Raw genomic sequence first — 23,250 nt, 5'->3', positions numbered from 1 at the left:
CACCTACTTGGGCCTGCTCAGCCGCAGTCCAGAGTCCCGTTCAACCGGGCGGCACGTTCCTGGGAGGGAAATCTCAGGAGTGGGAGAGAAGAGCATGGGACGATCCTGAACTAGCTTAGATCATCCCCGTGCGGTGGCGTGGATCACAAACGAGCTTGCTCGCAGGTTGCTTGAATAATTGAAGGGAGCTCCTAGGGGCGGGGCCAGCACTGAAGCCCCGACCAGAACTAACGTAGGAGGCGGGGCCAAGCGCGCAGCGTCTGGGCCCTGACTGACAGCGTGGCGACATGGCCGCAGATCCGCGCGCCAAGGCCGCCACTCTAAACCTGAGACGCCAGCTGCTCAGGTACCGGGTGTGGGCTTGGAAGGCGCGCACAGCGCTCGCCCCTGTCTTCCCCGCTTCTCTCAGCCTCAGCTTACTAGAAGCGGCCGTGGCCCACGCCGAGGCTCCGGGACGTCCCTGCCCCAAAGGGCGGGCTTTTACCCTGGCAGCTGCCTGCCTGCTAGAGGAGCTGGGCCACAGGCAAGGTTAAGAGAATGTCTGCTCTTGGCCTGTGAGGGGACCCTCGGTTCCACGTGGACAGGAGGCGGTGGCTAGAGTTAGCCATCCCAGCCAGGGGCAGTGGGGCCCCTGAGATGGCAAGGAATGTTGAGGGCTAAGATGGGCTCCTCACATGGGGCTTTTCTTTGGGAAGCCATTCTGATGCCTCTTTCACCAGGACCGGAGGAACTGGTATATGTGCAAGCAAAATTGAGAGGGCCACCAAAGCTTAAGTGAGATTTTGTCTCAACAACTTTCTGCCCGTCCTGTTCCTCGTAGGAATAAGGAGGCAAGCTATTCTCCTTTCCAGAAACTGGGAAGGAGTGAAGAAGGTTGTAATGAGTGTAGTCCCCACTCCGGTCTTTAGACAGGGCTATCCATTCTTTGCCTGTCCCCACAGCTCTTCCTGCAGACTCTTTTTTCCTGAGGACCCTGTTAAGATTGTCCGAAGCCAAGGGCAGTACCTGTATGATGAGCAAGGGCGAGAGTTCCTGGACTGTGTCAACAACGTGGCTCATGGTTAGTACGAGCCTCACTCTCGGTGAGGCAAAAGAGGAGGCCGAGGCTGTAAATCTGATTGGCAGCCTGGGTTGAACAGAACCACCTGATCTTTGTGAAGGAACCAGAAAAGGCTCACACCCTACCTATGCTAAACTAAGAAGGAGGGCAGAGAGGTTCAGGCATCAGGGTCCAAGTTCTATCTGGACCTCACAAGCTGGACATGGAGCCTGCCCAGCCATGACCACCAATGAAGCATGACCTTGACCCTGTGCAGGATCATGAGAACAGGATCAGTCCTATAATGACTGTTGCAGGGGACTACAGGAAACTTAAGTATGAATTCAGCGAATCAGGGTTACCAGAGCTGATGGCAGAAAAGAAGGCTTTGGGTTAGAAGGCACATTGGAGGCAGATAAAGGTAAAAATCCAGGACTCTCCTAGCACTCAAGGGACAGAGGCAGGTAGATCTCTGTGAGTTAAAGGCCAGCCTGGTCTGCACAGCAGGACAATGGGCTTTGCAGAGAGAAAAAGAAGGTTACTTAGTGCTCTGAGCCTTGTTGCTCATTGAACAACAGAACTCAACTAGTGACACCTAGTTTGACTCAGGTGTTTTAGATAATTGTGTAAATACTGCTAAATTGCTTTGACCATGCTTGGCACGTGGGAAACACTCTGTTCTCTGTTACTAACCCTCAGACCATTCCCCTCCAGCCTGAGGTCTCAAGATACCTCTCTAAAAACACTGGTTTTCTAGACGTTTCTACAAAACCATTTTTTCCTTCTACTGGAATCTCTCTTGAGACCTTCCATTCCAGAGCATCATCTGTACTCCTCCACCCCCACCAATTCCCCTTCCTCTTTCCACCTTGCATCATTAACTTCATGTGCCCTGAATGGGTTTGCAGATGGAGCTGAGGGGGGTCTGGTGGGGCTGGCTGCATGGAGCCGGCCATGTGACAGAGGTGGCCCTCTTGCAGTCGGGCACTGCCACCCTAGCGTGGTCCAAGCCGCACATGAACAGAACCTGGTGCTCAACACCAACAGCCGATACCTGCATGACAACATTGTGGACTATGCCCAGAGGCTGTCAGAGACCTTGCCGAAGGAGCTCTCTGTGTTTTATTTCCTGAATTCTGGGTAAGTGAACTGTGACCAACATGCCCTGTTGAAAACAAGTCCAAAGAAGAAAGTCAGTCATGTGGGTGCAGCATGAAAGCTGCCAGGGGAGTGGAGCCCTCTTCAGGGAGAGGCCTGTGAGCTTCCTGGTTGTAGGCTCTCACTCCAGAGCTTTTTCTGTAAGCTCCAAGTTCTTGCTCTGTAGAGCAGAGCACACCACAGCCTCCCTTGCAGGCACACTGGGGCTTAGGGAAGTCATGGATTTCTTTTTTTTTTTTTTCCTTCCTCATGGATTCAGCCCTCAGGTGTGCCTCAGCAAGCTGAAGGGACATCAAATGGTTCTTCAGAGAAATAGGCAATTATGGGAGGGTCCTTTTCTAGAGCAAGAATACAGAGCAATGAGACCTAGAAGCAGCGAGGGTCCTGACTTGACTGTGCCTCCGTGGAGATGCTAAGAGCTCCTGAGGTAGCTAAGGTAGTAGCTAAGGGAGGAGGAAGTCCCTCTGGGGGAAGTACTCTTGTCAAGGTTGGTCACCACCTGGCACAGCCTGGGCCAAGGCCCTATAACATGAAGGGGCAAGGCATGCTTAGTGACTCAACAAAGAGGAGGAAAGACTGAACAGTGAGCAGCCCCTTAGCCAAGTGGGGGAAGCTGTGTTTATTGTTAGACCACTAGAAAGCTATAGGGAATTAGGGTGAGAGTTGGTTTTGTTTTTTTCTAGTGGTGATTAGTGTTTTTGATGTTTGTTTTTAATATGTGTGAGTGTTCGATGTTTTTTATTATTGTTTATTTTGGTTTTTTGGTTTTTTTTTTTCAAAACAGGGTTTCTCTGTGTAGCTTTGGAGACTATCCTGGAACTCACTCTGTAGGGCAGGCTGGTCTCAAACTCAACAGAGATCCACCTGCCTCTGCCTCCTGAGTGCTGGGATCAAAGGCGTGCGCCCTCACCTGGCTTGATGTTTGTTTTTAATATGTGTTTGTGTGTGTGTGTGTGTGTGTATATATATATATATATATATATATATATATATATATATGAATCATATGCATGCCTGATGCCTGTGGAGGCCAGGGGTGTTTAGATCTCTGCAGTGCAGACAGTTGTGAGCTTACATGTGTGGCTGAAAATTGGTCCTCTACAAGAACAGCCGATGCTCTTAACAGCTGAGCATCTCTCTAGCCCCACCCCCAAGGGGTGTTAATCTGGAGGTGATGCTATCATGATGGGGAGCACAAGTGGCTAGTGTGAGCACTTGGAATGGCTGTGATGCAGAATCAGGAACTTGACCACCGTAGTCTAAAGAACATCCCAACAAACAGCATTTGGGTATAGGCACAATCACAGGCGTCATTGCCTCTTACAGCCTTCAGTCTCCTGAAGAACATAGCAGATAGGGAGATGCATGACTTGGTAGAGCACTTGCCTAGTGTCATGAGGTCTTTCCATCTCTAGTACCACAGTACTAAAAGGTGGGAGAGGGCAGGGAGAGAGGAGCTGGCTAGGAGATGGAAGAGCCAGACTGGGACCTCTCTATAAAGAAAGGGAAGGTGGTCCCTGTTATCTCCCTCCACCAAGTTCCTTCTGTGTGGATTCCAGTGACTTTATGTTGCCAAGTCCTGTGATCTCTGGGCTCCCTAACCTGCTTCTCTGCAGTTTGATAGGTGTCATTCATCCTAGAGATGCTTTTTCCTTTCACTTCCAGGCTCTGGTGTCTATGTTCTATGGAGCAGGTCCCACTCCTTTTATCCCCTCTGCGATCTCACCTATCTGCTTGGAATTAAATGTCATCCATGTGCTGGTGACTCAAAAATCTATCAGATATTGGAGCTGGAGAGATGACTCAGCAGTTAAGAACAGTGGCTAAAGCCTGGCAGTGGTGGCCCACACCTTTGATCCCAGCAACCCCCTCAAAACAAAACAAACAACCAAAAAAAGGACACAAAATAAAAACAAAAACAAACCCAAAAGGAAACAAAAAACACAGAAAACCCTAGGTTCTGGAAAAGCAGCCACTGTTTTGTTTTTGTTTTGTTTTGATTTTCAAGACAGGGTTTCTCTGTATTGCTTTGGAGCCTGTCCTGGAACTCACTTTGTAGACCAGGCTGGCTTCAAACTCACAGAGATCCGCCTGCCTCTGTCTCCTGAGTGCTAAAGGTTTGTGTCACCGACACCTGGCTTTCTCCCAGTTCTAGAAACTAGAAGTTCAAGACCATCATGTCAGTAGGGCCTATGTGCTGGAGGGGGGTTGGGGGTAGCTGTCCTTACCGGTACATGACTGCCTTTTTACCCACCTGACAGGGTCTGTGCAAAGGCCCTTAATATCTGTGAATCTACGCCACTTCTCATAGACATCAATCAGATTAGGCTAGGGCTTGCCCCAGGGCCTCCTTTTAACTAACCCGTTTAAAGGCCTCATCCAGTTCATTCTGAGGCACCATGAGTTAGGGCTTTTATGTACTAGTTTTAGAACACATTCCCCCCACCCCCATAACACCCTGTTATGTACATGGAGCCTCATGTGGGTCTTCCTCAGCACCCTGTGCCCAGTGTTGACATTTAACAGAAATGATCACTCTGTCTTGTTTGGCCTCCAAGATACGTCATCACTAGGCAGTGGTAGCAATCACCTTTAATCACAGCACTTGGGAAGCAGAGGCAGGCGGATCTGTGAGTTCAAGGCCATCCTGGTCTACTGAGAGTGAATTCTAGGACAGCCAGGGCTGTTATACAGAGAACCCCTGTTTCCCAATAAAAACAAAACCAAACGTATCATAATGTAAGTTTTACGAGGGCGCCTCCTGTTCTCGCCCTGCCCCCTGATGCACAGAAGGCACTACATGTTGCTAAGGGAACAGTGTCCTGAGAATGCTCTCAATGCTGTAAGGGCTCCTTCTCATTGAAAGCACTTGGGTGATATTCCAAGCCATTCCCTTATTTTCTGTCACAGGTCAGAAGCCAATGACCTGGCCTTGAGACTGGCTCGTCAGTACACAGGACACCAGGATGTGGTGGTGCTGGACCAGTAAGTGTTAACTCCCAGCCCTGCTTCTCCAGAGCCTGGGTTCCACAGGTCCGGGAGGGTCAGTCAGCAAGACTCTGACTTTGGAGCCTTTAAGGGGGAAAGCCAGTGAGGCATGAAACCCAGACCCCAGTGACAGCTCCATGGACGTCTTGTCTTCAGCCTATCTTTCTGAGAGAACAGCAGCTGGTAGTGAAATCAGCCCCACAGCATTAGAGAGCAAAGGCCACTTGAGACCAGTTAAGATTTAAGATGTATTGTAACCCTATGCCCCCACTTTATAGAGGAAAAAAACTGAACCCAGAGTGGTCAGGTGACTAGAATTGTGGCATGCCAGCAAGTGGCCTTGCAGGTTACTCCAAGCCTGCACCCATCCCCAGCTCAAGGACTTGCTTGGTACCCTGTGTTTTGTCTTCAAAAGTGGTAGACACTGGTTAGGGCTGATTCAGGGAGTAAATGCCACCAGGGCCTAAGCCCACATCCTCCTTCTCCCTAGTGCTTATCACGGTCACCTGAGCTCCTTGATTGACATCAGTCCCTACAAGTTCCGGGACCTGGATGGCCAGAAGGAATGGGTCCATGTGGTATGCACGCCCACATCGCCATAGGTCAGTTTCCACCCCAAACCTGGATGACATGGCAGTGTCTCTCCCTACAGGCTCCTCTTCCAGACACCTACCGGGGCCCTTACCGGAAGGACCACCCCAATCCAGCAGAGGCCTATGCCAATGAGGCGAAGCATGTGATCAACATTGCACAGGAGAAGGGCAGGAAGGTAACCACACCCACATCTGTCCAGAGGATGCCAAATCCACTGACAAGATGCTGATCAACCAGACAGTTCAAGAGTAGAACAAGCCCAGGCTTGGTGGCACAGGCATTATTCCAGCTACCTGAACTATGTATGAAGGTCAACCTGAGCAACTTAGTGAAACCCTTTACAAAATAATTTTAATTTTTTAGAATTATTTTAGTGAGTCACCATGTAGGTGCTGGGGATTGAATTCAGGTCCTCTGGAAAAGCAACTACCACTGAGCCACCTCTCCAGCCCTGGAACTTTTTAAAAAGTTTTTTTAAAAAGTGGGAGTCCTGGTGTGGTAGTAATTCCTTTAACCCCAGCTCTCGGGAGGCAGGGTCAGATAGATTCACTTGAGTTTGAGGCTGGTGTAGTCTGTATAGGGCTTGGAAGCCATTCAGGGCTGGAACTGACTCCTCTTCTCAAAGAAAGGGGGAGGAGTAAGTGCGGTGAGAACGTTGCTCAGTGTAGAGTGCTTGCCTACTGTGTCTGTGTGAGGCAGCCTAGTACTCACAAACACTTCAAAAGAGCCACTGGTGCTGGGTGTAGTGGTGCACACCTTTCATCACAGAGCTGGAGGCAGAGGCAGGTGGATCTATGAGTTCAAGGCCAACCCAGTCTACAGAGTTCCAGGACAGCCAGGGCTACAAAGACAAACCTATCTTGAAAAACCAATAAACAAACAAATAAAACCCTATGCTACACAGACAAACCCTGCCTCAAAAAACAAACAAGTAAGAACTTACTTCCCACTCCATCAGAACTTACTTCCATGAGGCCTCCAAAACAGCTCTACAGCTTGGGCAAAGGGTTTTAAGCAGGACATAGATGACCTCAGTGTCTAGGTTGAAACACCTTCCCAAGGGCAGTATGAGAGACAGGAAGAGATCTCCCGTAAGCCAGCATCTGTAGTAGCCTGAGGCAAGAAGTAGACTTCGAGATGTGACAGCCATGAGACAATGGGTGTCAGCAAGACACATTACAGGAGGGTGTAGGTGAGGATGAAGCCAGTTTTTGTTCTAAGTGAGGTGAGACTGTTGCTGGTCACCACATAGGGACTGGGGAGAAAAGGTTTATGGGGTGGATGTGTACAAGTGAATTTAGTTGACTGGAGCAAGCCCAAGTACAAGGGGATAGAAGCATCAAGGGGATGAGTCACTCTCTCAGATGGGACATAGCACCCAAAGGGAGGGCCATTGCCAATATTGTTAGCAAGGCACACTGAACCCTGTCTCATCCACAGATTGCAGCCTTCTTCGCTGAGTCTCTGCCCAGTGTGGCTGGGCAGATCATTCCCCCCACTGGCTACTTCTCCCAGGTGGCAGAGTGAGTAAAGGGGCAGGGAGGCTCTGCCCAAGGGAGAACAGGCTTTTAATTTTTTAACTGCGTTTGAAGTCTATTCCAAATTCCTACAACCTGGTTTACCTGCCTGAAGGTTCTGAAACAAAACCCTCAAAGAAATAATGGCTCAGAGAAGGCCAGCCATTTGCCCAAAGTGAAGACACAGCATCCCACCCCAGGACTTCTCAACTGGTCTCTCTCACCACAGCCCTGTCTGCTATCCATCCTCCACAGGCATATTCGCAGGGCCGGAGGGCTCTTCGTTGCAGATGAGATCCAGGTTGGTTTTGGCCGAGTAGGCAAGCACTTTTGGGCCTTTCAGCTGGAGGGGGAAAACTTTGTCCCCGACATTGTCACCATGGGCAAGTCTATCGGCAATGGCCACCCTGTTGCCTGTGTGGCCACTACCCAAGCTGTGTCAAGAGCATTTGAGGCCACTGGTGTAGAATACTTCAACACGGTGAGTAAAGCTGCAGGGCAAGGGCTCTATTAGTGGCCTCTCACTCACCATGTCCTTAGTCAGTGAAGGCTTTAGGGCTTCCACTGCGCCCAGCAGACTTCTAAAATACCATCTTCCAGGAAGCCACGTGGCAGGTGTGTTTGTTTTTTGTGAGAGACAGGCAGGCAGGTAGACAGACAGACATTAAGAGACTCACTGGGTAGTCCTGACTAGCCTCAAACTCAGAGATCCACCTACCTGCCTCTGCCTTTCAAGTTCTGAATCAAAGGTGTGTGTGCTCCCTCACCCGGCCCAGGTCAGATTTTTAAAAAATCTTTCAAAATTTGTATTAATCAGCCAGGCAGTGGTGGCGCACACCTTTTATCCCAGCACTCGGGAGGCAGAGGCAGGCGGATTTCTGTGAGTTTGAGGCCAACCTGATCTACAGAGTGAGTTCCAGGACAGGCTCCAAAGCAACACAGAGAAACCATTTCAAAAAACAAACAAAAATTAGTATTATCCAAATGCTGTCACAGATACGGTGGTATAAAACACAGAATGCAAGAACCCCTTTCCTTCGGGCAGATGCTGGAGTCAAAGAACTAAAGACTCTAAATGAGAGGAGTGTGTTTTGGTGGGTTTGGGAGACATAAAGTCCACAGCATGTTGTGGAGCATGGTCCCCTGTCCTTGGAGCACAGGCCAAGGTTCTCCCTAACAGAAGCTCACATATACCCAGCATGGGTGACTCTGAGACCACAGGTGCAGGGTGGGAGCAGGAGCAGGTCCTCAGCAGAGCCTCCTCCCATCACAGCAACAGTCCATGATCCTGCAAAACTAAGCAAGGGGTGTGTTGCTTGGCTTTGTTTTGTCTCTTGTTTCAAAGTGCTGGTGAGCAAACCCAGGCCTATCAGTGCTATGCAAAGACTTTGCCACTGAGCTACATCTGACTCCCAAGGAAGGGGTTTCCTTCATAGAAAGGTTAAGGTCTACTTTGGAAAAATCTGGACACCAGCATAGAGAAAAAGGTGGAGTCAGGAGACTGAATCTGACCAGGAGTAGGGACAGACTTGAGTACACACCATGATTTCCACAAAAAGCCATTGGGGTTTTTTTTTTTTTTTTTTTTTTTTTTTTTTTTGAGACAGGGTTTCTCTGTGTAGCTGCTCCCAAGTTCTGGGATTAAAGGCAGGTGCCACCACCACCTGGCCTGGCATTTGAATTTTTAAGAAAGTCAGCACTTGGCAAGATGTCAGAGAGGCAATGAGGGTCAGTCTGAGGAGGGGAGTGACATCTGCTCTGATACTATCAGATTTTACTCTGCCCTGGATGGGCTTGATGTCAGGGCAAGAAACACTCCTAGACTTGAATGGGACACTGGAGAGCATAGCTTAGTGGACACAGTATATAAAGGTCTGCTGTGAGAATACAAGAGATATCCCAAGAAAGTAGACACAGGGCTAAGCAACAAGTTAATGGAGACAGAGACATCAAGAGCAAAGTCTGTAGGTGAGCAGCAGTTAGCCAGCTGGGAGGGAGGGTTGTTACCTGGAAGGCAGATGACCAAATGGGGTCTGATTCTGGCATGAGTGCCTAAGCTAAATTCAGCCTTTGTTGTCTCTGTATAACCTTCCTGGCTATTTTTGCTCAGGTTTTTATTTTTATTCATTTGTGTATGGGTGCATATGCACCTACTCATGTGGAAGTCAGAAGACAACTTTCAGGAGTCATTTGTTCCTTCCACCATGAGTTCTGGGAATCTAATTCAGCCCACCAGGTTTGACAATGGGTACCTTAAATTGCTGCTCTATCTCACCAGCTCTATTTGATTACTTACAAACCCATGAGAAGCAGTCACCTCAGATAAAAAAAATGAGGATCCTGGGCTGGAGAGATGGTTCTTCCAGAGGTCCTGAGTTCAATTTTCACCAACCATCTCCAATGAGATCTGGTGCCCTCTTCTGACATGAAGGCAGAGCATCTATCTATCCAGACATTTGTCCTTTCACTAGTGATTCTGAACTCATGTTCTTTGTTCTAGTTGCTCTTATAATGCACATTAACTCTAGGGAATTTTATGAGTATTTTTTCACCTAACAGTATATTAACAAAACCATCTATATTGTCACTCACTTGTTTTCCCTGCTTTATAACATCCATACCTACTGATGTGCAATGAGGCTGTTCCTTGTGTCTTATAAACAGTACTACAGTCTATTCTCCATGTACAGAAAAATTAGTTACAAATTAACCCAGAAATGGAATTGCTGGGCCAGAGGGTGTGTCCACACTCAATTTTAAGAGATAATGACATGTTTTCCAAAGTAGTTCACAGGTCAAAATAGCTCACCAGTAGTGTATTGTTTGGGATTTGTTGATTTGTGAGAGGGTCTTACTGTGAAAAGCCCCTAGCTGGCCTGGTACATAATCCATCTGACTTGAAATTGACAGCAATCTTCCTGGCCCAGCTGAGTGCCAGGATTACACAAATTCACTTCCATGATCCACTTCTCATCAACTCTTAAAATTTTGCCAGTTGGCAGTCAATGATGGTGCACACCTTTATTCCCAGCACTCAGGAAGCAAATACAGGCAGCTCTGACTTCAAGGCCAGCCTGACTGTTTCACAGAGAAACCCTGTCTTAAAAAAAAAAAAAAAAAAAAAAATTTACCACTCAAGGGAAATATAAAATGGTGATCCACATGGTTCTAATATGCTATTCCCCACATTCAGATTTTATGAAACACCTGTTTTTTAGAGTTTTAATAGATTTTACCCTGTTGGGTGCACATAAATGAAGACACCTTACAGGAATCAGTTGTCTCCTTCCACTAATGTGGGTCCCAGGGATCAAACTCTGGACTTCAGGCTTGTACATAAGGTCCTTACCTGCTGAGCCTCTTCCAAAGTCCTCTTCCTGTTTACGGTTCAATGTGTGTGCTCTTCTGTAAAATGCTAGTTTGTGTCTTCTTCCTTTCTTACATTGCTAGTGATTGTAGAAATTTGTGTATATGCATTTGTCTGTGTGCTCTGTGAATGATATCCATGCAAGTACACCTCTCTAGACTGAGATTAGTGTCCTGCCAATAGTGTATACTGTGAGTATGTGCACCCAGTTGGCAGCAGCCTTCACTTCCTTTATGTATTTATGAGACAGGTCTCACTATGTAGCCCTGGCTGAGCTAGAATTCACTATGTAGACCAGCTAGCTTCAAACTCATTGACATCCTCCTGCTTCCGCTTCCCAAATTCTGGGATTAAAGGCTACCAGCTACTTGGTACCTGGATTCCAGGGACCAAGCTCCCGTCATCATACTTGCACATCTGGCTCTTAACCACTGAGCTCCCTGACCATTTCACTGACCCAAAAATTTTTACAATTTTATATGAAAGCAAGGTATGGTGGTGCACACCTTTAATTCCAGCGCTCAGGAGGCAGAGGCAATGGACTGCTAAACTCAAGGCCAGCCTGGTATACATAATAGTTATAGGACAGCTAGGGCTACACAGTGAAGCCCTACCTCAAAAGATAAAGTAAAAAATACATTTTAGATGATCCAATTTGTCTTTTTTTTTTGGGGGGACGGTTGCTTGTACTCAAAAAAATCCTATGTAAAATTAGCTGTCTTAATTAATATCCTGGGTGGGAGGGACTTGTAATACAGGGCAAACATATAAAGCATTAAGCATGTTGTCCAATGTACAGGAATGTTTATACTTATCTACAGTGATGTCTATGGGCTGGAAGTGTAGCTAAGTGGTAGAGCACATGTTTAGCAGGCACAAGGCCCTTGGTTTGATCCAGCCAGCCCCACAAAAACATCTTTTTATAGATCAGGGCAAAGCCCAAATACTGTCACTAGGCTACATCCCTTAGGTTGTGTCTTATTCTCCTCCCACACAATTTAAATAAAGGACTGACAAGATAGTCCATAATAGTTTGCCCTGCAAACCTGAGGACCAAATCCAATCCCAGATCCCATTTAAAAAGCCAGGCTTAGTGGCACAGGCCTATAATATCACAGCTGGGAGGCAGAGTTTGTGAGACAGCCAGCAATAGTCTTATTGGTCTATTCCAGGTCCTAGTGAGAGATTGTCACAAAAAAACAAGATGGATGTCTAAGAACATCTACCACATCCACATGGTCTGCACCTGCACATAAACTTTCTAAAACAGGGTCTGACAATACAGCCCTAGTTGGCCTGGAACTATGTAGACCAGGCTGGCCTCAAACTCAAGAGATCCACCTGTTTTTGCCTCGTGTTGCTGACATTAAAGTTGCTGGACAATAGTGGTACACGCCTTTAATCACAGTACTCAGGGAGGCAGAGGCCAAACTGGTCTACAGAGTTTAGTTCCAGGACAGCCAGAGATGTTACAATAGAAACCCTGTCTCAAGAAACCCAAAAAAAAAAAAAAAAAAAAAAAAAAAAAAAAAAGACAATACCACCCAGCCAGGCCGTACTCCCCCCCACAACCCCCCCCCCAAAAAAAGGGTTTCTCTGCATTGCTTTTGGAGCCTGTCCTAGATAGAACTCACTCTGTAGACCAGGCTGGCTTTTAACTCAGAGATCTGCCTACCTCCGCCTCCCGAGTGCTGGCAATAAAGTCATGGGCCAACAAAGCTCAGACCCTACTTTTTAATACCACTATAATGGGAGTTATGATTCCAGCATACAATTTTTGAGACAAGTAAACCATTCTATCAGACTCTTAACAGCATTTTCAAATATTTTTGTTCCTTTCTGTCTCCTAAGTCTTTCTTTTTGTTGTTTTTTGTTAAGTTTGATTTTGGCACTGGAGGGGATTATCACTGTTGCTAAAGATATCCCCAGAAACCTGGGCTCAAACAATCCCACCTCAGTGTACAGGTGGGATGAGTTTGAGCTTTGTAGTTTGTTACTTTGCATGTACTAGGGGTTGGGAGGACCTGCACGTGTTCCACAGCACATACATGGGTCATCAGACAATCCCAGCAGGCACTTTGCCTTACAAGCCATCTTGGTTTTTACTGTATGGTATATGGTATGTGAAGGTCAAAAGAGGGTGGTGCTCACTTCTACAGCTTTCTCCCTGACTTAGGCAAGTATCATTGAATATGAAAGCTCAATCTTTCCCTCTGTAAACACCTGCTTCCACCCCTACCCACCCCCACTGCTAGGATTAGATTCCTGCAGTTCTGCCCAGCTTTTATACCAATGCTGGGGATTAATTTATATCCTCATATGTACAGTAGTAGCAAATGGTCTTACCTATTATTCATCCTCCCACAAAGACTTTTTTTTTTTTTTTTGGAGAAAGTCTCATTGAACTCAAGTTGTCTTTTAACCCCATACTTAGGGGACCTGATTGTCCTTTCTTTAACTCCCAAATACTGAGATAACAAACATGAGCCATCCCTGATTTTTTGCAGTTCTAGACACAAAGCTTCCTGTTTGCCGGTAACTTTTTCAAGACAGGCTTTCTCTGTGTAACCTTTGTTGTCCTGGAGCTAGCTTTGTAGACCAGGGTGACCTTGAACTCGAGATCCACCTGCCCTGTCAGTGCTGGGATTAAAGGTGTGTGTGCCACCACTGCCTAGCACACAGAAACTCCTAACTGAACCAATCCCCTTTCTGCTTGGCTTTTCAAAAGGTTTGTCTGGATGGATATCTTACCCATGTCTTTGTGTATCATGTGCATGCCTGGTGCCCATAGAGGTCAGGAGAGGGGCTGGATCAGTTCTAAGTCTCTTGCTTACCTTATTCATGGCCTGGGTTGAAGACCCTACCCCCCAAGAGACAAATTTATGAAAATGACAGCCCTAAGTGTGAAGACTTTGGGCCTATAGCCTTCCCAATTGTTCTTCCGTGGCAATTCCATGGAGTCATGGTCCTTTGGCAAAGCATCTGACATTGCTGTCCCTTGGTTCAGTTTGGTGGCAACCCAGTGTCCTGTGCTGTGGGGCTGGCAGTCCTGGATGTCTTGGAAACAGAACAACTCCAGGCTCATGCCACTAATGTGGGCAGTTTCCTAATGGAGCACCTCAGCCAGCAGAAAGCCAAGCACCCTATCATTGGAGATGTTAGGTAAGGTTCTGGACCCAACAGGCACTACTTGCTAAGGGTTCAGCATTTTCCCATCTTCCTACCTTGGGATGAAAACTCTACACCCACTCTAGAAAAAACTGATTCTGAAGATTCTGAGCCTTCCTCCAGCCCCATTAGGATCACTCCCCAGGGTGAAGGAGGTGGCTCAGGGCAGAGTGAGGCAAAGACCATAGATGTCACCTTCATTCAGGGGCACTGGGCTCTTCATTGGTGTGGATCTGATCAAAGATGAAACCTTGAGGACACCAGCAACGGAAGAAGCTGAATACTTGGTCTCCAGGTAAATGAGTTGCCTTGCCCAAATAGGGTTCTTGTGTAGACTAGAGCAATGAGTCTTCAGCTTTCTGGGTCCTAATCCTTGGCTGAAAGCCTGAGAAATCCCACACCTAATATCAGACCTAGTCCAACCATGAAAACCCCTGGGTTTGAATGTGCCTCTATTAACATTGTAAAATGTGTTAATTTACCTACTCAATAGTAACTAACTGGCCTCAGCCAGTGAGGATCAGATTGTCTGGTGGTATAAAAGCCAGAGCCCAGGCTAGTCTTCTTAACTAGTCATCCTAAACAGAGCTGAGTTTTGTCCTGGGTCTGACTCAATTTTTCTTTCTGGGACAAAGACTGGGGAATCAAAAAGAATATAATCATTTTATACCACTCTTGTCACCAACACCCACACTAGATAATGAACTGGGTGAGCATGGTGGGTTTTTTGGGGTTTTGAGACAGGGTTCCTCTAGGCATGTTGATATGATAGCTGGATTATTAAGAGTCTTTAAAGCCTAGTCCACAGGTGAGTTCAAGGACAGCCTGGGCAACTTAGTAAAACCTTGTGGAACTGAAGGATGGTACATACCCTTAATCAGCACTCAGGAAGCAGAGGCTTACACTGTTGAGTGGTAGGCTTGACACAACAGACATTGGGGACCAATTAATTGGTCAGATCTAAAATATGGTGGGTACCTGCCTGTTTTATCTTCAGATAAGACAGAGAACCAAGACTTTTTTAAAGTGTATTGTTCTTACAGGCTGAAGGAGAACTACATTTTACTGAGCACAGATGGCCCTGGGAGGAATGTCCTGAAGTTCAAACCTCCAATGTGTTTCAACCTGGACAATGCACAGCATGTAGTATCAAAGCTTGATGACATTCTAACAGGTAAGCTGGATAGAACCCATCTAGCATGATCAGGCCCTGAGTTTGATCCTCAACACAATTATGTAATGCTAGTAGCTAGAGCCTCCCATCATGTACCAGGGAGCCCGTAACAAGATAAGCCCAAGTATGTCAGGAGGCTCAAAAGTATGGCATGCACTGACAGGCATCAATGTGGAATGTGCATGGTGGTAACCTCCTGTGATAACAGCATTTGATAGGTGAAATGGGGCACATGACATTCAAGATAATCCTGGGCTGCCTTATATTTAAAAAAAAAAAAAAGTGCTCAAGTCAGGCCAGGCCAGTGGTGCATATACCTTTAATGACTAGAACTTCATTTTATCTTCAAAAAAAAAAAATGGGGGACACCCTCAACTGCTGAGTGACTAAAATGAATGGCTGACTGCAATGAAATTCTCCCCATCACTCAGGGTCATTCAAAGGCAGACCAAGGTCTCCCTCTATTTAAGGAAACTACCAACAGTACACCAAAGTGGTTGTTACATAGAAACAACCAATAAGGAAACTATGCCTTCCATTTAAGTGTTAAATTAGTTAAGCCCAATCCCTAGTGGATGTTTCAAACTGGTACAGCTCTAGGAGTTTTATGTGTGAATGATTTAGAACTTACACAGAACTGCTTTGGGTTCATACATGGGACCATCTGTGTTAGGGAAATGGTGAGGCAAGCCTGGGTAGAGACCCAAATCCCAAGCATCCTAGAAACTGAATGGGGAATAATAATGTAGGGTAGATCTGTGGTCTCTTTTCTAGACATGGAAGAAAAACTGAGGAGTTGTGAAACACTGAGTATCCAGCCCAACTCAGTCAAACACCCTCCAGGTAAGCAGGACTTATGTTTGTGCCCACCTCAACCAGGGGATATACCAATACTTCAACTTGCAGTTGCTTGATAAACTGGGCAATAAACTAAGGATCTAGAGCATAGTAATACATAAGATGTTCTCTAGATATAGAGGCTAAGGAAACAAAATGGTAGCTGAAAGGTCAGGTGGGTAAACAAACAGCTGAAGGACCATGCTACAGGAGACCCTAGTCTCAAGAGTATCTAGCACCTCCAACACTGGGCAAGGTCTCACAGAGCATCCCACACTCACCCAGGCGTGGGGGTTTTTTAATTTTTATTTCAAAAGCTTGGATAGCTTCAATATCCAGGTCGTGGCAAAATCAGGACACGTGTAAAATACCTTACAATACATTAGATTCCCAAAAGGTACCAAAAAGTACAGTAAAATTAACACTTCCATTACTGGAAATGTATGACACAAATAATATAAAATTAAAAGGTGAAAAAGGTGACACTGGTTTCCTAAGATACAGTTTACTCTTTACAACCAGGGTCCACAGGTCCAGGCTGCAGAGCGGCAGCAGGAAGCAGACCCTCCAATCTAGTACAGGGTAACCTGGTAATAAAATCAGCCCCCATGCCGCTCTGGCCTCTGAGACGCCACACGCTGCCTACAACTAGAGCTCTGGAATAGTAAACAGGAGAGTGATTTCCGGGGGAAATTTTAAATAAGATGCACATGGGACAGGCCATAAAAGTTTGCCAAGTTAAATTTGGTACATAATTGTGTTCACTCCGCGTCCAAACAAAGCGTGTGCGGTCGTCAGTCGGCCGCTCCTGCTGCCTCTCAGTATGGCTTGTAGTTATTCTGATGGCCACCACGTCGCTGGCTCTTCCCGTAATTTGTACTACCCTGACCTAGGAATAAGAACAATGTTTTGGCTACTACTTAACTGTACATTTACCCAGTGCCAGGCGCTTGCCTCATCCTCACAATGTAACCTCTGCACAGCAACATCAGCTTCTCATACCTTACTGAGAAGGCTGAACTAGAGCTCCAGCTCCATATGGTAGCTCCAGTGCCTGAACCAGGCCTGTCTGACTCCAAAGCCCCTGCTGCCAGCGGCCTCTGCACTATCTGACCTGCCTCCCCTAGGAGGAAGTAGATGGGGCCTCCCTCTCCTACTTACTGTAGTCGTAGCCGGGGCCGTAGCCGTAATAGCCATAGGGCGAGTAGTCGTAGCCGCCATAGCCGGGCCCGTAGCCCTGCTGGTAGCCGTAGCCCTGGTTCCAGTAGTTGCCGTAGCCCTGATTCCAACTCTGACTCTGACCTGTGGGGGGAGCAGGGCACAGGGGCCCATGGACCATTTAGCACACGCAGGAGCTAGGATAGAGGAAATCCTGCCCTTTGGGTGGCGGGGTTACTATGGCAACTCAGGTAGAAGCCATGAGGCTATTGTTCTGGTATAGACGGCCCCTAGGCCCAGCCTTGTAATCCAGGAGGCCAGGATGCCAGTAACTTCACTTGGGAGTATAGGAAGCTTACTCACACTCACTCAAATCACCCTCTGATCACCTCCACCCTCCCTTGGCAGCTTTGCCTTGAAAAAGATGCAGTTCAGGCTTTGGAGTTAGAGGGGCCTGGGATGGAAGGAGCTAAGCGCCTGGCACAGCTTTGCCTTTCTGCCCACAGGTATGTGTGTACCAAGACTCAGGACAGCCACAAAGCTAAGCACAATCCACTGTGCCCCCATTATTCTCCCAGTGCAATGAAAATGTCCCCTTGGCCTGGGGCCCCATGCTGCACAATGAGGAAAGATATGGCTCTTTCAGTCCATGGAGCCATGAGCCATAGCAGCATAAGCACACAGCCTCCACCCAGGAAAACCACTCACATCCCTGAGCTGTGCCCACTTCACACCCAGTCCACCCACCCCTACTGCACAGAACACCAAGAGGCAATCCCAAGGCAGCCACAGAAAGCTCCTTGCAGGCAGGGAAAGTCTTCATCCAGCTTCCACTTACCTCCTCCACCACTGCCTCGGTTCCCTCGATTGCGGTTTCCTCGTCCCCCAGAGCCATACTGCTGTTGCTGATACACCTCTTTGGGCTGGGCAACCTTGATTTCACACTAAAAGCCAATAGGACACTGTGTCAAGTCCTGTGGGACAGATCAGGGCTGGGATGCTACAAAGACCTCTATCTACTACAGCCAATACTCAGATAAGGGGAGGAAACCACATCTGACCTAGAAGCTTCTAGAACCACAACTAAAACTACAAGTTTGGGGGTGAAAACATGTCAAACTGGAGGAGCTAACCATAGTGGGCAAGGTCAGAATTTGCCAGGGCCACAGTACTAAGTTTTTTTACTCTTCTTTTTACAGAAGGTACTCATCCTACTCAAATACTCGTAACAGGACGGCAAGCTGACCTCCACCTTACAGATAAAGCCAAAAGTCAAGTGTGAGGCATTGTTGGAAGCCACACTGCTACCCTCCTCTTTAAGCATGGTCCATTGAGATAAGCTTCACATCTAAATCTGAACAGGACCCAATCAGACTCACTTTCATGCCTAAGAATTTTGAAGGGGATGTAAATGTTACTTAATGGTATGTTTCTAAGGGCAGTGATAAGATACAAAAAGTAAAACTAATAATAAAACTAATAATCCCAGCTCATTCTGGGATGCAGAAGCAAGCAAAACTCTTCCTTCCAAGTTTGAGACTAGCATGTTACAAAGAGTTCCAGTCCTGCCATGGAAGAGTGGTAAGATGCTGTCTCAAAAGGGGGTAGGAGAATGCATATTATCAAGCTTGGTCTTATTTTATCTTAATGAATTAAAAATACTGAGTAAACTAGGTGGTGGTGGCATTCACCTTTAATCCCATCACTCAGTAGGACAGCCTGGTTTAGAATTCCAGGATAGTCATATCTATACAAAGAAACCCTATCTCAAAGGGGTGAGGGAAAAAAGACCGAGTAATTTGAATGTTTACTTTTTCTTTACGTATTTATTATATATACAGTGTTCTACCTCCATGAATGCCTGCCTACCGGAAGAGGGCACCAAATGTCATTTTACAGATAGCCATGAGTCACCATGTGGTTGCTGGGAATTGAACTCAGGACCTCTGGAAGAACAGCCAGTGCACTTAACCTCTGAGCCAGCTCACCAGCAGCAGTTTTCACTACCATAGAGGGCTCAAGGCTCTTCCTATTTTACATTAGGGAACACCAAAAAAGGAAAATATCACTGTCCACTGGAATAACTAAGAATGCCCCACTTGTCTGCTTTAATCCCCAACCCAAGCTTTTAAAACTTCCAATGAGAAGGGCAAGAACCTTCCAGAGCCTCACCCTACCTTATCTGGTGGCCACTCCAGTTTTCCAGTAAACTACAGCCAGTGCCACACCTATCCTAACCAACTCAAAAACCTAGTACTTCACTAAACATGACTCCACATTTGCAATCCACTTCCAGGAATCCAGCGAGCTTTTTAGGTCTTTTTAGGCCTATAGTAGAGCCTACTAAATTAAAGCACACCCACCTGGGACAAACTCTGGAACAGGAAAAAGCCAATACTGATGTAAATATTCTAAATTACTGAGCTCTAGAATCTAAGACCACTGCATGTCTCATAACCTCAGGACTGTACATTATCATCCCTAACACTAAATAAAACTAGGCACCAAAGAATCTAGTCAGCAACTCTACTCTCACAAGCCTGGCTTCTTCTTTGCCTCCTTTACACCCATTTTAGTTTTTATTAATGTGCCTAGGACTTACAATATATGGTATCTATAAACACCAGTGTATTAAGAGCCCTTGAACTGTAGTTACATGCTTCCAGGTGGTTATGAGCCAACATGGGTGCTAAGAATGAATGGGCCAGGGTCTTCCTCAGAGCTAGTGCTCTTAGCCACTGAACCAGCCCAGCTTCTCTTTAAAGAACTGCTGCTTTAATCAGCATTGTGTACTATAGAGTAAGGTGTTAATAACCTAGAAGGGCCTTTTTTGTTTTTTTTTTTTTTTTTCTTCAAGATAGGGTTTCTCTGTATTGCTTTGGAGCCTGTCCTGGAACTTGCTCTGTAAACCAGGCTGGCCTCGAACTCAAGAGATCCACCTGCCTCTGCCTTCTGAGTGCTGGGATTAAAGACGTGTGCCATCAAGGCCTGGCTCCTGGAAGGTTCTTACAGTAGCTAATCTACACCTCAAAGAACCAAAAGCAGGTGAAGCAGTTCTGACACCTTACCTTGCTTCCACTGACAGTATGGAACTTTTTCTCCAGAACCTTCTTCACAGGGTCTTCCTCTTTAAATGTAATAAAAACAAAACCCCGTCTTTTGTTCAACTTGGGATCTATTGGAAGCTCAATGGCTTCAATCTGTAAAAACATAAGCAAAACTCAGGTTTTAACCTCTGGTACCCAAGAACATATAAGCCTGCCAAGGAAAGACCACTGAAAAGGTGAAAAACCCCTAATATTCTGGCCAAACAAGGTCAAAGAGCAGGAAGAAAACAGAAGCCATATTCACCTCCCCAAATTGGCCAAAGTATTCTCTGATCTTTTCCTCTGTGGCTTCAGGGTTCAGACCTCCCACAAAGATTTTTTTCACAGGATCCTTCTTCATGGCCATCGCCTTTTTAGGGTCAATAACACGACCATCCAGCCTGTGTTCCTTCTGGTCCAAGACCTGTGTAAAACAGAATTATGTCAAGTTCAATCCAACACAATTCTCTCTGGGTGGGACGAAGCCAAATTGACTTTCTAACTCTCCAAACCTCCAATATGAGGACCACCTGAAAACCCGATAAGCCAAACAAACCCCACTAGCCTCTGCCCAGGCTCTACACTAACCAGTAGAGCTGGTTAAGACCTCCTTTCATTAAAGCAGTGACAAAGAACACTCTCCATCCTGTGTAAATAAATTCATTTCCACATCTCTGAGATTTGGAAATTGGGGTCCCATCCCCATTCAAATTGTATTTAAAAAAAAATCTATCCTCACAGCAATCACAGTAAAATATTTAACACCAAGCCCGTGAATAGGCATATAAAAAAATTAAGGGAGGACTGAAGGCAGACTCCAGCTCACTGCCCTCCTGCAGGATATGCAATAAGCTTTTAAAATAGTATGAGCAGTAGTAATCCTCCAGAATCACTCCCTCACATAACCCATTTAATCTGTACTATGCCTCAAAACAAGAATTTAATCTCTTTGTCCCTGTCAAACACTACAGTGCCCATGAGTTCCTTAGGGCTCAGAATCCTAATAGAGACTTCTACTAACACCCAGCTTACCTTCTCTACACTGGAAGAATCTTTGAATAGGATAAACCCAAACCCTCTTGATCGTCCAGTGTTAGGATCCATTTTAATTGTACAGTCAACGACCTCTCCAAACTTAGTGAAATAATCCTTTAAATCTTTCTTGCTGGTATCCCAACTCAGACCACCAACGAACATTTTTCTGAAAGACAACAACAAATCTAGAAGTGGGATGTGATTTTTACAAGTTTGACCCGGATACACTTTCCTAGCAAGGGCTGGTGAAGCCACCGAGACATGGCCCAGTCTGAGCTGGCGCCCCCTTTTTCAAGTTGATCGATCCCTCCTGTGTTACTATGGCACCTCGACTCAACTGGAATTCACAGCTGATTGTATAGATTGTATAGCCACAGTGTGGAAAAAGGCCAACCTGGTCACAAACGTGACCCATAACCCCTCACAAATTTAAATTAGCGTGTTCCGCACTCCAGAGTTTAAGCGAACTCCCTTTCCGTTCTTCCCCGCCTCCCAAGAACTGGTCCCGAGGAACTCTGGGTTTCCTGGGGCCGAAACCGCCCCAGGGTTCAGGCCTTGACTCCGCCCCTCGACCCGAGGCAGGCTAGGCCGGGCCCGCCGCGCGCCAACTCCGCCCACGCAACCCAGACGCAGCGCTCGCGGCCCGATTCGAGGTCGGCCGCTTTTCCTCTTCCGGGGCCTCCCGCGCCGAGGCCCGCTGCAGTCTAGGCACCCCACGAGCAGCCCAGAGCGGCCGCAAAGTCGACCCCGCAAACTCCTGCAAACTCCAATGCGCCTAACTGCGCCTGGGCCCGCCGGCGAGCGCGCCAGGCACCGCTCGGCGGGCCGCCCGCCCCTCCCCCCGCCGCGTGGCGCCAACAAAAGGCTGCCCCGGAACAAAGGCGGCGGCCCAGCGGCCCGCAGCCGCACCTACCCCGCGTCCTCCTCGTTCTTGCTGGCGTTGATCTGATCGCCCTCGGCGCCGTTTTGGTTCCCGCTCGGGGTGGCCGTGGTCCCGCCCCCAGATGCGGCCGGGGCTGCGGGGGCCGGTGCCCCGGCACCGGGCTCGACCGGGGCCTCTCCTTCGGGGGCGGCCTCGTGTCCGTTCTCGGTGGCGCCCGTCGTTTCCATGGGCTGCTCCTCAGCCGCGTCCGACATGGTCGGCCAGGCCGCAGCGGCTCCTGCAACGAGCGGCGACGGCACGTCAGGCCCCGCGGCACTCCCCGAGCTCCCGCCCACCGCCCGCGGCCCGGCCGCTCACCTCGCCGCTGATGACGCCGCGAGGCCCTACTCGCCGCGGAAGGCGCCGCGGGCTTGGCCGCGCTCGCACCCGCACTCCCGGGAGCTCGGCCGCGTCTACCGACGGTGTCGCCCCGCTCGGCTGCCGGCGAACACAGGCCACAGATCAGACCTCAGCTCCGTCCCGCGCGGTGCCACCGCCTGACAATGCCAACTCGTGGAGCTCTTTATAATGCCGGAGCCGGGGACCACCTCGTAACAAGAACTATTCTCATTGGCTGAAGCCAACCGCCACTCACCACTGTCCTGGCATTTTATTGGCCGCTGCCGCGCGCGCGCTCTGGATCCGGGCGGGCTTTGTCCTCATTTTAGAACGCGCGCGAGTCAGAACTGCGTACGGTTCCGGTCATCGAGCAGGCACCCCAAGTTTCTCTTTTTGCCGGGGGACACACGGTAGTCTGCCTTCCCTTCTGCACACTCCACCCCACAGTAACAACTCCTTCCTCCCAAAAGGGAATAAATGAGTCGGAGGAAGCCCCTAAGTCCAAGGTCGCCCGGAGGAAGTAGCCGAATCTTGGTTTCAAAGATATGGGGTGCTAGGATCATCTGAGGCCCTCAGTGCGGCCTCCTCCTAAGCAGCGGTGTCCTGATGAGATGCCGGTGTTCTTGCCCTCGCTTCCAGTAATGCTGGCTGATGCGGTCCGTGGAAGTCTGACGCCATGACCGTTGGAGTGTGGTGTTCCCAGTTTCAGCTTAACACCGATAAATACCTAACATCGCACTCATGTTTAGTTTTGCTTTTAATTTTTATATTTTTACGTTGATTAGGTTTTGTTTTGTTTTTTTTTTTTTCCGAAGACATGATCTCGAAGCCCATACTGGGCTTAACCCCTGAGAGGCACTCCTTTTTC

General features: G+C 47.7%; 2 protein-coding genes across 5 annotated transcripts; one reads left to right on the top strand and one right to left on the bottom strand.

Annotated features, from left to right (window-relative positions):
• The first annotated feature begins 220 nt into the window (after positions 1–220).
• Positions 221–18,369, top strand: Phykpl (5-phosphohydroxy-L-lysine phospho-lyase). Of its 3 annotated transcripts, XM_051180766.1 has the most exons (13): positions 221–346; positions 942–1,060; positions 2,020–2,179; positions 5,108–5,182; positions 5,676–5,763; positions 5,838–5,954; positions 7,220–7,302; positions 7,552–7,777; positions 13,671–13,825; positions 14,037–14,126; positions 14,875–15,005; positions 15,780–15,848; positions 18,200–18,369. In XM_051180766.1, the coding sequence occupies exons 1-13, from the start codon at positions 288–290 to the stop codon at positions 18,280–18,282; spliced, it is 1,455 nt and encodes a 484-aa protein (XP_051036723.1). In that variant the 5' UTR covers positions 221–287; the 3' UTR covers positions 18,283–18,369. The 3 variants fall into 3 exon arrangements, with proteins under 3 accessions (XP_051036723.1, XP_051036722.1, XP_051036724.1); XM_051180765.1 differs by lacking the exon at positions 221–346 and having other exon boundaries at positions 798–1,060; XM_051180767.1 differs by lacking the exons at positions 221–346; positions 18,200–18,369 and adding an exon at positions 17,409–17,689 and having other exon boundaries at positions 798–1,060.
• Hnrnpab (heterogeneous nuclear ribonucleoprotein A/B) lies at positions 16,131–22,559 on the bottom strand. Of its 2 annotated transcripts, XM_051180768.1 has the most exons (8): positions 22,362–22,559; positions 22,035–22,281; positions 21,119–21,287; positions 20,352–20,510; positions 20,069–20,200; positions 17,839–17,944; positions 17,004–17,144; positions 16,131–16,731 (listed from the first exon to the last, which is right to left on the bottom strand). In XM_051180768.1, the coding sequence occupies exons 2-8, from the start codon at positions 22,256–22,258 to the stop codon at positions 16,661–16,663; spliced, it is 1,002 nt and encodes a 333-aa protein (XP_051036725.1). In that variant the 5' UTR covers positions 22,259–22,281; positions 22,362–22,559; the 3' UTR covers positions 16,131–16,660. The 2 variants fall into 2 exon arrangements, with proteins under 2 accessions (XP_051036725.1, XP_051036727.1); XM_051180770.1 differs by lacking the exon at positions 17,004–17,144 and having other exon boundaries at positions 22,362–22,557.
• Positions 22,560–23,250: the final 691 nt, after the last annotated feature.

The sequence above is a fragment of the Phodopus roborovskii genome, unplaced genomic scaffold (genome assembly GCF_943737965.1).
Source record: "Phodopus roborovskii unplaced genomic scaffold, PHOROB, whole genome shotgun sequence".
Lineage (NCBI taxonomy): Eukaryota > Metazoa > Chordata > Mammalia > Rodentia > Cricetidae > Phodopus > Phodopus roborovskii.
This window is presented reverse-complemented; position numbering and strand designations above follow the sequence as displayed.